Source organism: Amphiprion ocellaris, chromosome 3 (genome assembly GCF_022539595.1).
Source record: "Amphiprion ocellaris isolate individual 3 ecotype Okinawa chromosome 3, ASM2253959v1, whole genome shotgun sequence".
Classification (NCBI taxonomy): Eukaryota; Metazoa; Chordata; class Actinopteri; family Pomacentridae; genus Amphiprion; species Amphiprion ocellaris.
In genome coordinates, this window is record NC_072768.1 from 3,962,040 (window position 1) to 3,976,869 (window position 14,830).

Genomic DNA, 14,830 nt, shown 5'->3' on the forward strand with positions numbered 1-14,830 from the left:
TTCTGAAAATTTGCAAAACCTTCAGGAAGAAAATTCCGATAATTTCTTAAAAGTTTCCCTTAGAAGTTTAATTTAAAAAAAAAAAATCCCCCAAATTTGGCAAGAAAATTCTTGTAAATATTTTCAAAAAAAATGAGTAAAAATTTTCAAAAAAAATCCTAAAAATATCTGAAGTGATTCCATATATATCAGTAAAACTTTTAATATTTTCTTTAAGAATATTCACATAAAAATCTACCAAAATCCAGTGAAATTTGCTGGATTTTGGTTGATTTTTATGTGAATGTTCTTAAGAAACATTTTTAACATTTTTTTTCCACCAAAAAATGTTCAAAGATTTCCCAAAAATGTTGAAAATGTGGACATCAGAAGTTTCACTGTGAAAATATTTTTTTCTCCACATTTTCAAACTTTAAAACAGGTCAATTTTGACCAGCAGGACGACACCAGGGTTAAACAATACTTTTAATGATCTTTAGGAATATTCATTACTGACTCTGGAAACAAATGCACTGATTTAAACACTAAATAAACTCAGGGTTTACTAACTCAACTATTCCCAAAGAGCTTAAGTTTTCTGCTTTCTCACTGGATCATGTTGGGAGAACTTTGTGGACACTGAGTTTAAACATTTGTAACACTATGAATTTTGTTATTTTTTTTGGCCATTTCTGGCTTTATTTGACATGTTAGTGAAGACATAGACAGGAAAGTAGGGATGAGAATGAGGGTTAGACCTGCAGCAAAGGGCTGTGAGCTAGAATCAAACCCAGGTCACTGCGTCAGGGATTATAGCCCCTGTTCATGGGTCACCCGCTTTACCTGTTGAGCTACCTGGGTGCCCAGTATGAATATTTTAATGTTAAAATTGTTCTGTTTGTTGTGTAGGAGCTTTGATCACTGCATTAGACGTCTACATGGTGCCATATAATAAAAACAAGATTACTGATGAAATGGTGGATCACAGTTTTTACAAGTGATTTAAGAGGACAAAGTCTGTGTTGTGTGGCTGCAAATGATTATTATTAAGCTTCTCATCTTCAAACAGTTTCCTGAGCAATGTTCCAAAACCTAAATATATGCGATTTACAATTATTTAAACTCGAGATAAACAGCAAATACTCACATTAAGGAAGCTAGAGCCAGAAAATGTTTTGCTTCATTTCCTTGACAAACGACTTTAAAACATTTTTAAACTGTTGCAGATCAATCTTATGTCAAATAAGTTACTCAACTGTCTCTGCTCTACTTCTGTATTTCTCAGAAGCATTTGAAGGTTCAGCATTGTTTCCCTTTTAGAGAAAAAAGGGACAAGAACACACACACAAAAAAAACAGTGCTTGTTGCATAAGTTGCCATGGTTTCACCATAGCAGCTCTTTTATTAGCAAAATCATGGAGATTAGTCCACTAATGTCCCCATCCAATGGAAACAGGGGGCTGGGGTCTAGAGGGGGATATGCAACTTGAAACCATCACAGATCCTAATCAATAACAGTGCACTTGTACCCAGCCAGCTGTCTGTCCGTCTGTCTGTCTGTCTATGCACTGAACACAGATCTACTATGGTCCTACTGTCTGCTACAAGGCCACCATTGGCATCCTCTTTTCAAAGCTTCTCTTTCCTTCATGATTCAATCAGGAATGTTTGTAGCAGCGCACCAACAACGTGCACTCAAACTTTGAGAGAATAGCTTCTTTTTTTGGTCGTCTAGAAAATAAAACTTTGAAAGAGGATGACAAGTAGAGGAATAAAGTCCCTTTGATTTATATTGTGCACACATCCACGCACACACACAACCACTCACAGGCATTCGGCCTCAATCATAACAAACCTCTCGCTCAGCGCATGCACACAAACCACACATTGGAAAAGGTTTCCACACACCTCTCACAGTATGTCAGCATCAGAGTGAATTGGTCTACAGAGTCACTTGGTCTTGCTTGATTTGTACAAGGAAGCAAAAAATTATGCAACGATGAAATAACCGGGAAAAAAATGATAATATGAACTCAGGGGACTCGGGGGGAGAGTTGAATAGCGGCATCTACATAAACCTAAGTCAACAAAAAGGAAACACTGCAACTAAGGCATGCAAGGCACAAGCAACTACAAACAAAAGACAAAAGGTGTTCATTCATGGACAAAAAAAGCAAAAGGCCCCCTTTTTTATATAAAAATTTAAAATAATGATAATAAGGTAAAACAAGCACATTTTAAAAACCGTGAAAAAATCCCTGGCCATAGACAGTTGTACAAATATTTTACACAAAATGTTTTCTCTACACACCGTCTTTAAAACTTTTGGAGATGAACATAAGTTAATAAGAGGTTAAAAGTGACGTTCTCAGCAAAGTCCGTGAAGTTTCCTCCGTTCAGAATTGAAAGAAGTCACTTGGTACGCCGGCCACCAGGCTGCCTGAACAGAAAGAGGGAAGAAGCCACGATTAGAGAAGGAGAATCTGACAGAGCACAAGCTGTCCAGCTGGTCATTAAGCCGCAGACGTTACCTTTAGAAAAGGCCGCAGTCTTTCAGGTTGTTCTTGATGATGACATCAGTGACGGCATCAAACACAAACTGCACGTTCTTTGTGTCAGTGGCACAGGTGAAGTGGGTGTAGATCTCCTTGGTGTCCTTTCTTTTGTTCAGGTCCTCAAACTGGCACTGAATGTAAGCTGCAGCCTCCTCATAGGTGTTGGAGCCTAAAAACAGGAGGAGACAAAGAAGATACAGTTAGAGAAAGTTAAAGTTAGTTTATTTATATAGCACATTTCAACAACAAGGTGATTCAAAGTGCTTCGAGAGAAAACAAGGAAGATTTACTGGTAGTCATTCTTTGTTACAAAATTGAAAAAACAAAACTTTTTTGCTGTCAAACAAAAGTAAAAAATCTGAACACCAATCTCTGCACATTCATCAGTCACTTTATTATAATAAATACATTCAATGTGCCGTCAAAAATAAAATACTGCATAGGGATCCTCAGGCAATTTAGCACTGCAGCTGCATTAAGCAGGACGATGCTTAGCGATAGTGTGGCTATAAGGAACACTTCATGCCAGCAGGTAGCATGACAACAACTTTGTGTACATGATGTCTGCAGCTGTCTGCACATCTGCAAGACCTTTGACATCAGTATTGTGTGGTTACAAGAGCAACAGATGGAATATGCGAGTGCACCCAGTAATGCAGCAATGCTGAGTGTGGTCTGAAGTGAGCTGGTTTTAAACTTTCAACCTTACAGAGCAGCAGCTAAGCGCTAATGTGAAGTTACCCCTTAATTTCTCTTTTTCTGCATATATTCTAATGTTAGTTCAGATATATCGCTGGGAGCACACACTGTGGTTTGTTTTTATCTAGCATGGCTGCAGAATGTTTATTTACAAAGGGACTTAATTATTGGATGTGTTGCTCCTTTTCATCTGACAGTGGTGTGATTTGTTACCGTTGAAATAGTAAAGGAAAATATTTGATATGCTTTATTTTTGCCATCATAAGCCTATCAGCCCTGGGCCATTTTAAGAGTAATTTACTTTATTTTAAGCACTTAACTTAGTCATTGTAAAGAGCTATCCTGTTTTTCAAATATTATCTTACTTGCATTTTGTAAATTAGCCTTTATGTCAAGGAAAAAAAGAATTTTGGGGTAGGAAATTTTCAAATATCTTTTCAAATTGTCTGGAATCGGACAATATTACCTTGATGGTGAAATACTGTATGACTTCTGATAAAAACATGTGCTGAGGGCCTAATGGAAACAGATGTTTTAGTCACTAAAGTGTTCGCATGCTACTTGTATGGTGCTAAACCAGGCAAATGGTCGCATTGTACAGATTTTATCACATCTAGATGTTATCGCAACTATGCAGAGACAACTTCATGAGTATTTCAAGCGAGAGTAACGGGTGTGGAGTTGGACGCGAAGCTGCCTGCATCTCGCTGCACAGACAAGCCGCTGCTATAGTTCAAGTGTGGTTTCATTTGACATGATGTGTTCCACCTCACTGCAAACTTCTGCAAATACTGAGGGAGCAAATCAACCAAGAATAAATAATGTGAATGTGGACGCAAAATGTTTCTCTCTGGCTGTAGGGGTTAAAATTACAATGTCATGAAAGCTTGCGAGGATTTGATGGCTGCAGCTGTACACTGCAAAAAGTCAAAATCTTACCAAGTCTATTTGTCTTATTTTTAGTCAAAATGTCTCATCCCACTTGATTTAAGATAAATTCACTTAACAAGAGACATTGCAGCAGCATCTGGAGGGACTTGTTTTAAGACAATGTATCTTAAATATCTTGTTAAGTCAAACAATCTTGAAATTATCTTGTTTTGAGTTGAATTTTACAAGAAAACTCAAAATAAGTTTAACCCTCGTGTCGTCCTGAGGGTCAAAATTGACTCGTTTTAAAGTTTGAAAATGTGGAAAAAAATATAGATTTTCACAGTGAAACTTCTCATGTCCACATTTTCAACATTTTTGGGAAATCTTTCAACATTTTTTGGTGGAAAAAAAATGTTAACAATGTTTCTTAAGAACATTCACAAAAAAATCCAAAATCCAGCGAAATTCACTGGATTTTGGTTGTTTTTATGTGAATGTTCTTAAAAAAATATTAGAAGTTTTACTGATATATATGGAATCACTTTAGATATTTTTAGGATTTTTTTTGAAAATTTGTACTCATTTTTTAAAAATATTTACAAGAATTTTCCTGCCAAATTTGGGGGATTTTTTTTTTTTAAATTAAACTTTTAAGGGAAACTTAAGAAATTATCGGAATTTTCTTCCTGAAGGTTTTGCAAATTTTCAGAAACTTGGTGAATTTTTTTGCTGATTTTTTTCAGACAAGGAAACAATATTTCTTGGTGCCTGTAAATGAAGACAACAGGAGGGTTAAAAAGCTCAAATTAGGACGTTACATGAAAGCGGAAATCTATTTTTGAGTGAAAAACTGCTTTTTCTATTTTTTAGAATGTCTGGCTTATTTTAAGACACCTAAACTTGACAATCCTGGTAAAATATAGCTTCAAATAAGTTTTCCCAGCTAATTTTGAGATCTCAAGATTCTAAATATCATATCTTATTTCAAAAAATCTTACCAAGCCATTTTTCACTTGTTCTATTGGCAGATTTTTTCCACTTATTTCAAGGTAAAAGTTCCTTGAAATAATATTTTTTTTCTTGTTTTGAGAGGGGCATTTTTTCCAGTGTATCTACCCGCACACACCGACAGTGACTGCACAACATCAAACTAGTAAAAGTCTTGTTTCTTATTTGTTCAGAATTTTGTCATTCGCATAGATGGCGATGATACAAATACAACTGTGAAATATGAGTATCAGCCATGAATCTGACAAGGACTTATTGTTTGAACATTTAGCAGCCCACACAAGTCAAGAGCAGAGCAGAGAGGAGGACAAAACAACATCTTTGTGTCATCTGTAGAGAGACGGCCACACCTCTGTGTGGCCGCAAAAGGAAGACCAGCTGAAGATTTCAAAACTGGAGGACTGAAAGAGAGCAACATGTTCTGAGGTCTACATGAACATTTGCGTGTAACAATTTGAAGAGGAAAAATTTTAAACTGTGTTGTTTGAACATTCCCGAATCCTTAAAAGACCTCGAGTTAAGACTGTATGTGAAGGACGTTAACAGTTAAAGACCTGGAGCCAGCCTTACAAATCAGCTCTATGCTGTCACTGAAATGCCCAGATTTAGTGGTTTATATGCACCAACGGCATACAAAGTACAGTATTTGCATGTACAGAACACCTGCTCTGCTTGCTTTCGTGACTCCCTCACCTGCGTATTCTGGGTAGCAGATTGTGAGAGGGCTCTTTTTGATCTTCTCCTCAAACAGATCTTTCTTGTTGAGGAAGAGGATGATGGAGGTGTCCGTAAACCACTTGTTGTTGCAGATGGAGTCGAACAGCTTCATGCTCTCGTGCATTCGGTTCTGAATGAGGAGACAGACGCACAATGATAGCAGGCTGGAGAAGTAGCAGCAGCAGGTAGAGTACGTTTAGGTCAGGCAGGTCTTACCATCTCCTCGTCCTCGGCCAGCACCAGGTCATAGTCACTCAGAGCCACACAGAAGATGATGGCAGTGACTCCCTCAAAACAATGGATCCACTTCTTCCTCTCTGATCTCTGTCCACCGACATCAAACATCCTGAGATCACAGAAACACACCAACATTTTCACTCAAACATATCTGTCTAGCTGACACGATTTTCAGAAGTTAGTAGGAGCAGACACAATTTTTCAAAACATATCTAAATAGAAGAGGTATTTCTGAATGTGTATTCAAGGAAGCAGCCTTGATCACACCATATTTTTCTCATCATCTTTTTATAAATGCAGCTAATTAGTTAATGTCATGAGCTACTGGGTCTTACACAACGCTGAATGTTTTAGATTAGGTTATTATGGAGTCCTAACTTTGTGCTGTGACTCGGCCGAGACACATGACAAGACACGTTGGCTGCTGACCAGGAAACAACAAGCAGAAACAAGAATGTAAACATACACGAGTTTATAATGTTCTGGCTGCACTGTGTTTGGAAAAGCCTAGAAAAGAAAGGGAAAAAACAACTATGGGTCACAACAAGAGGACAGTATGTGGTGTCCATTCTTTTGTTAGTTGTTCATTTTGTAATGTCATATGTGGAAGAGCACTTTGGGTCACAATTGGTTGACGTTGCAGATACGTCAAATGACAGATAAGGTAAGCATCAGATATGATCGACTCCATGAGATCGCTGATCAACTGTCATGAATGAAGCTCAATTCCACTGCCCAGCGTCTTTCTGTCCAGGCTATTTTCATCCAAAACGAGGCACATTTAAATCAGTGAAGGTCTAAAACCAGACTAAAACAGAGCACCATTAGGCATCGTGTAAACAGGGTTAAGTCACTGCTGGCTGTACTCACTTGAAATGCAGGTCTTTGAAGGTGAAGTGTGTCTCCACAATACCAGTAGTTTTGACTCTGGTCCTCAGCACATCCTGCTGGGTGGGTACATAAGCCCCGTGGGATATCCTGTCCAGGTCATTTAGGTAACTTCGGGAAGAGAAAGGTCAACAAAAGCAAGAAAGATTGGCAACCGATTTAACGAACTAATGTCAACAATGGGAGTTTATCTGCCAAGTCCCAAGCCAGTTCCTGTATGTGTGTCAGCGCGTCCCACTCACTAAGCTGCAGAATCGTTGAGCTGATACTCTCGGGAGCGGCTGAAGCAGGCCTGAACTCCTCCATCCTTCCACAGCCGCTGGATGACTCCGGCCAGTTCACCAGTCATGAAGCCCTCTTCTGCTGAACCCGCCAGGACGAACAGCTGCCGCGCATCGTCCTGCAGAGAAAACCATGTAAATAACTGACAACTTATCCTTTAAATTTAGCTTTAAAAGAGCATGTATTTTTCAGTCACAAGTTAATTAAGAATATGAGGATGAAGAAGATGAAGAGAACTTGCCAAAAGAGTCTGGTGTTGCCCATTTACTGTAGGAAATTACATTACATTTTGCTGTAACTGTATTAATCATAACAGACTGTACTAAATGAAAGGATGTCGCTGTTCATAAACTCAAACTAAGAGACTTCTGGACACGTACCAAAATCCTTGTTTTGGAACAAATGAGGTGCTAAATTAAAAATGACAAATTAGAGTGTCTGTTCCAGTCCTTTTAGTCATTACACTTTGCATAAAATTAGATTTCAGGGCAACCTTTTAAAAAAATTGGTTGAAGGAATAAAAGAGGAAGGCAGTCAAACAAGTAGAGGATGAAGGAATACAGTGTTTTTCAGAATAAGGGCAAAAACCTGAATAATTAGCATAAAAACTGTGCCTGAAGGTCAACGGCAAAACCTTGATGTCTGTAAAAGCTTAAAATGAGAAAAAGAAAATGGCTTTGGGGTTTGAAAGTGGTCACAGAGCCAGGGCAGTCATGCTGATACTCTGACTAAGTCTTTTGTAATGCTGGGAAAATACAGATTAAAAAAATGAAACAGGAGTCTGTTTTAAATCAAACTCTCAAGTCAGCACGGTATTTATTTGTAGCATGTGATAATGACACACTACATTTGTGTAAAACATTAAAAGAATGAGTACAAATTCTCTAAAATTCAAGAAAAACACAAACAAAAACACTCACTCTTACTGCCAGGCAGCATTTCTGCCCTTAACAAGCACTTTTAAGTCAACTGCATGAGCTGAAGGACTCACTGACAGTTCTCATCCTAATGAACTTCAGCTGCAAGTGTTCTGAACGTATTAAACCCAGACCAGCTTTATCTGATGTGCTGTGAAAGGAAGAACCGTCAGGACAAATGACAAATGAGTAGCTGTTGCCCTTAAAGCACTGAGCCGTATACTTTACCGAAGTACAACACGTAATGTTCCTAGAACCGAGTAAATGTCAGGTTAGTTTTCTTTCACTCACTGCTCTGGCTGGATCAGCGAAGTCGATCTTGAGGCGTCCCATCGCTCTGATGATGGCAATAATGGACTGGATAGTGTTGCTGTAGACCACGGCCTTGTACTGCTTGCACTCTTCCTCTGAGTATCCCGCTTCATGGATGATCCTGGCACACAAGGAGAGGATGTTAACAGCTGTGTACCAGTAGCTTTACCACAGATTTGTTGCTGAAATCAATTAAATGCTGAAGGTTTATGGAAACTCTAATGTCCTAACTTTACTCTCCAGAGCAAAATGTGATTTAGTCTGTTTCTGAAATTACATTGTTTGATATTTACCTGTTTTAAATGGGTTTTATTCATGTAAGAGACTTAAAATCTGCAACAACTATACAGGAAAAGTGTTAGCAAACAAGTGCTTATTTAGACATCCAGTAGACAGATAAACATTACGTATTCAGAGTTGTGTTTACATCCACTACGTCCAATATTCATGTTCCGAGCTGTTTTCCATCTCTACCAGCTTCTCGAGGGAAATACTTCAGCTACTACATGCTCCACAGTGTTTACCAGCTAGTGGCTAACCTAAACTGTCATCTGTTTGGTGCTAAAGCAGGTTGTGTACAGTGACTTTTTAGGGCATTTATACTGAAAACAACAAAACAAGAGCGATTACAGTCCACCAACACTGTATAAATCTCCACTGAGCTGAGGGGAGGTGTACATCCAGGTGATAGGTCTCAGTAGGTCATCATTATTATTGTCACACTGATTTCACCTTGTCATTTGAGACATTGTGAAGGGTACACATTATAGCACTTAAAAAAACTAATTTCTTCTGAAATTTGATAATGGATATTTTAGGTTCTTTATTAAACAATTTGTGTCTAATTCTCCCAAATAAGATTAAAATTCTCTCCTCCCTTATTGTTCCAATATCAAAGCTTTTGGGGATGTACAATAGAGGAAAATGTGTTTGTGTCCCTTATACTTCCTGTTCACTGCATAGTGTACTCTGTAATCTTTCTACCAGAAATCTAACAATGTAATGCTTTGCCTTTAAATGATGACAGAAATTTACAACCACAAAAAACCTTCCAGTGATGATGCAAGATGATAATTATGAAAAAGCGTCTGAAGTCTCAATTCACTGCTGCCTGTAGAGTAAACTCCTGAACGCCTATTGTTTAGGGAGCAGTGGATGAGTGAGAAAAGGGATTTCAGTCACAGTGACTAAGTGTGTCACCTGTTGATTCCTCGTAATCACCGTCGGCTGACCATAAAGTGTGTCATATGCTATTGATGCAGTCTGAGTAAGGCAAATTGGACTGAAACAATGTTGTAGATTGTTCTCTTGAACAAATAATAGTTGAGGCGATTCAGCCATGCTCGTAAATGCGTTACTGATCATTCAGACTTACTTCATCTGTTTGACAATTGTACTTTTCCCAGACTCCCCAGCACCTGAAACAGAGAACAGATAGGACAGAAAATTACAGTTGGCATAACGGTACACTAAAGTGCACAAAATACCACATTAATTTAAGGATCTGGGCTGACATGAAGTTTCATTTGTTGGTTTCAAAGCATTCACAGATTATCCATGTTTTGGCCAGTTACTTCGGCCTCTTTTGTCATTCATTCATGCTCTGTGTTATCGGACGTGTTCATACTGAAAATATGTGTTAAATATATACACCATAAGATTTAATAACCCACAACATCAAAACCTCCTGCCAAATATTGTGTAGGTCTCCCTTGTGCAGTCAAAACAGCTCTGAGCCGTCGAGACGTGAACTCATCAAGACCTCTGAAGGTGTGTTGTGGTATCAGGCACCGAGACACTAGCAGCAGATCCTTTAAGTCCTCTAAGTTTCAAGGTGCGGCCTCCATGGACTGGACTTGTGGTTCCAGCACATCCCACTGATGCTCAATCTGATTGAGATCTGGGGAATTTCAAGGCCAAGTCTACAGCTGTTTGTCATGTTCTTCAAACTATTCCTGACCATTTTTTGCAATGTGTCAGGAAGAATTATTCTGCTGAAAGAGACCTTTGCCATCAAAAAAAAAAAACAAAACAAAACAAAAAACTCTCACCATGAAAGGGTGTAGGTGGTCTGCAGCAGTGTTTACTTAGGTGGTAAATGTCAAAGTAACATCCCCATGAATGCCAGGACCCAAGGTTTCATAGCAGATTATTGCCCAGTGCATCAAACGGGCATTTGCTGGCATTGTCTGTTCTTATAGTGCCACCTGCTGCCATCTCATGCACAGGTAAACATCTGTTTTGCATGTAAACAAGGCAAACACACACAGTTGATCATATGACATGAATGAAATGATGATGCTATGTGTGCAACACCAGGATGGCACCTACAGTGGTTTACCTGGCCATGGTAGGCACTCTGACCAGCCTGCCACCAAGCAACCCAATAAGAAATGAGCTTCAACGATCCACGTGCACTAATAGTTTTCAGTTATAGCAGCATTAAAGTTGTGCAGTAACTCTTTGGAGGACTGAAACACATGCACCAGCCCTGACTCACAGATAAGTGTTTCATGCCAAGACCCTGTCAGCAGTTCACTGGTTTTTCTTTCTTGGACCACTTTTAATAAGTACATCAGGAACATCACCACAAGACCTGCTGTTCTGGGAATAATCTGACACAGTCATCTAGCCATTACAATTTGGTCCTTGTCAAAGCGGTTCAGATCCTTACACTTGCCAAACTTTACTGCTTATAAAACGTCAACTTCAAGAACCGACTGTTCACTTGCTGCCCAATATATCCCACTGACATTGACAGGTCCCACTGCAATGAGATAATCAATGTTATTCACTACACGCTTCAGTGGTTTTAATGTCGTGGCTAATTGGTGTTTGTAATGTACATTAAATTAAGCTTTTATTTTCTGTCAAAGTTCTGTGCAGCCCCACAGTCAAAACAGAAACGTAAGTAAATGGGTTACGATGGCACCCAAACAAAGACTAACCTCTGCCAAATATACTTTTTCCAGAATTTAGTTAACTTTGCCGTGCAGTGTATCAACAGCCACGTCATCACAGGATGCTGTAAAGAAATGTCTAACTCCCACTTTAGTTGGGTCACAGTGCAATTGGATTAATCAACTGGATCCTCTTGTCAATGAGATTATACACAGCTTAAAGTGCCTGGCATTAGAAACTCATGCCGCATTGAGCTGGCTAGATTCAGAGCTGTCAGATGTACCGCATATGTGTTGTTGTGTGTTATGCGGTAAAGATGTGAAAATATTATAAACACATATTGGTGCAACTCTCACATCCATATGAAATAGCCACAGAGGTTTGCTGCTTTACCCTCTCACACACTCCAGCTCCCTCTGAGATTCTGGCATGTTAGGAGCTGAGCACACAACATTTTAATTACCTTACCTCTGCAGGGACTCTCAGCTCCCCAGGGCGTAGAACTGTTCACCAATTCACTGTCCCATATGATAAACAGCCACACACCACAGAGCAAATATTACGGAAAACATGACTTAAATTTAATTTGCAAACACACTGTTGCGCCTCACTGAGCTGCTGAAATCGAAGGGCTTAACAGAAACCAATTATGGCAACAACCAGAACAGTAAAATGTTTCATGTTTGCCAGTGAGCAAAGACGTGTGACAGAACCAAAATGACTGGACTAGAGGAACACACAATCCTTACAGGCCATATAAAATGCTACTGATACTGCTGCAGCAAACAGTGTTACTGTGCTGCTTCTTTGGCTGCTGTTCAACAAAAATGCTGCTACACAAGAACAAAAATCTGTCCGAATTATTTGTATTTGTGCAGTATGCAGAAACCATCCACATTTGATGCAGTCCTCCCACTCAAAACAGTCATCGCAAGAGAGCATGTCATTTGCTGATTACTGCATTATTGCAAACATCCCCAGAGGTAAGCCTCACGGAGTGGCAAACTGCAGTAAACATAAACCTGTCCCCGTTAGAAACACACACAGTATAACAAACCAGCATCAGAAATGTGGACAAGAAACATTTAGGTGTTTGAACATGTCGACGAGGATCATCACCAGATAATAAATCCACAAAAAACTCATATCTCATGCAGGTGCTTGTGGGAATCGTGACAGGGGGGGAAAAAAAACCCAACCATGAAAATTCAAATTAGGTCTCTTCTCAAATGACCCGCGCACATAAACAGGGTGACTGCTGCAGCTGAACAATGTTAAGTGTGTGTGAAGTCATATGTCTGAAAATAAGTGGTGGCACAGACCTGCCTAAGCAGAGATGAACTAAAACACGCAGAATGCGATTTCATTTTTAAATCAGCTTGCAGACTGCATGGCTCAGGCAGACATCCAGTTAGCATGCACTAGCCGTTTCTGTTGTGTGTGTATAGTTGCCACAGATGCTTACTGCTGTCAGCCAGGCTGCATAGGTTGCTATGCAACCTGCAACCCATCTATCCATACTGAGACAGCCAGCAGTGGTCATGAGCTACCAGTAATAGGAAGAACAGAGAAAAGGTGTGGCAACCACGAAATGAAACAATCCAACAACACTGATAATGGGGACAGAATCTGGACATCACACGGAAGTTTATCTATGGATTTACCACCACAAAACTCAAATGTTGAATTAATCAGCCATAGATTATAGTTTGGTATAATACATTTTCCTGACCATATTTGCCTGCTTGGCCGCCATATTCAAATTACCATACTAATGTTTTTCCCTCAAACACCCCATAAGCTAACCGAATTTTGAATAGAATATAAATTCCACAATCAGTCAAACACAAGATGAAAGACTACATTATTAATAGATGGTTAACAATGCTGTGCCAGAAATTATAAACACGAACATTTCTTGCAGCTTTTTTCTACTTCAGTTCAGAAACATTCACTCAGACTTGTTGAGCAGCATAGCTGGCTTTACCTCTGAACACATCGGTACATTCACTCAACTTTTACTCCTTATACTTGGCATTCGGTTAACGTATTTTGTTAAATATTTGCTGGCTTGATCAAGTTAGGCAGATTGCTAAACTGCACGCAGAGATCGAACCGGCCTAAAGTACGACAACTTTCTGTTTATTTTCTGTGACGAACGGCTGCGAAACAGGAAGACAGCTAGCAAGCTACAGAAAATTAAATCATCAAGTGCAATCTGGATCACTGCTGACAACAATGAGATCTATATGACGGGCAAATCTGTTAAAGAGAATATCTGGGACATTGTGTGGTCTTAAGCGGTGAGCTAGCTAATTAATCCAGGCTAGCACCGAGGAGCTAAACTAGCTAAGTAGCTAATTCCGCCGTTAAATTAGCTTAGCGACTTACCACGCTACTGTGGCAGCAAAAGTAATCACTGTACTGACAACTGACTCGGCCTTGTTGACTGAGCTGATTTTAATCTGTTGTAGAGAAAAATAACTGAACTCCAGGAGCTCAAACTTTTCAGCTAACGGCACCACCACCACCATCTCCGCCGTGCCATTCAAATAAAGCCCGAAATGTCTCCGCCTGTGCCGCCTGGCTGTTTCATCGGCGGGTGGGTAAAACTTTGACTTAAGCGAACACCCAGACATGTTTTAGCGGTGTGTTTTTAAGTTCCGAGCAAGGACTGGACAGTAACATGGTTGCTCTCCAACAAACAGAGCGAGTAGCGGACCCTCCGTCCATCCATCTTTCTCTCACCGAGCAGCAGCAGCTTGACCTCCCGGGCAGCCTTTTCTCCGTCGTCCCGCAGATTCCGGTCGATCATCTTGCTCCGCTCCTGCGCCGCCTTGTCGTCCGTGCTCAGAGTACATCCCATCTTCTTCTCTCCTGGCCTCCGAGTAAATAAAAGAAATGCAGACTAACTTTAACTACGAGCGCAACGACATGCAAAGGCTACCGAGCTAGCATCCAGTGAGGCGGCGGCGGAGGAGGAGGAGGAGGAGGGAGGCTGCCTCTCCAACACTTGAGATTCAAACACGCCCTGTAGCTTCCCACCCGTGCTCAGCGACTCGCAGCCAAAACTTCTCGATTTTTAATTAACCACAAAGCGCAGTTTTCTCGATATGTGGCTCTTCTGCTTGGTTTTCAGCTAGCCAAACAATGGAGCTGGCGGTGTGGTTCGCAGAGAGCACAGAGACACGGCAGCATCTGTGGCGGACAGTCGGAGACTCAAAATCTCCCCTTCCTGTTCTTCTCACATACCTGCGAACTGCGCATGCGTGGCAGAGCAACAAGCTTCTTTTTAAAAATGTAAGCTTCTTTCAGGAGGTGATCACTGTGGGAAACATTCACAGCAAGAAAAAAACACGAAAAGTTGTGCAAGACTCAAAGAAAAACAACTCAAACATTTGAGGCGCTATATATATATATATATATATATATATATATATATATATATATATATATATATAT

General features: G+C 39.9%; 1 protein-coding gene across 1 annotated transcript; it reads right to left on the reverse strand.

Moving 5' to 3' along the window:
• Window positions 1–1,340: 1,340 nt before the first annotated feature.
• LOC111585435 (guanine nucleotide-binding protein G(i) subunit alpha-1) lies at window positions 1,341–14,611 on the reverse strand. The gene is made up of 9 exons (XM_023294924.3): window positions 14,117–14,611; window positions 9,843–9,885; window positions 8,447–8,588; window positions 7,199–7,356; window positions 6,939–7,067; window positions 6,048–6,177; window positions 5,808–5,961; window positions 2,511–2,703; window positions 1,341–2,419 (listed from the first exon to the last, which is right to left on the reverse strand). Exons 1-8 carry the CDS (start codon window positions 14,232–14,234, stop codon window positions 2,513–2,515), a joined length of 1,065 nt encoding a protein of 354 aa, XP_023150692.1. The 5' UTR covers window positions 14,235–14,611; the 3' UTR covers window positions 1,341–2,419; window positions 2,511–2,512.
• Window positions 14,612–14,830: the final 219 nt, after the last annotated feature.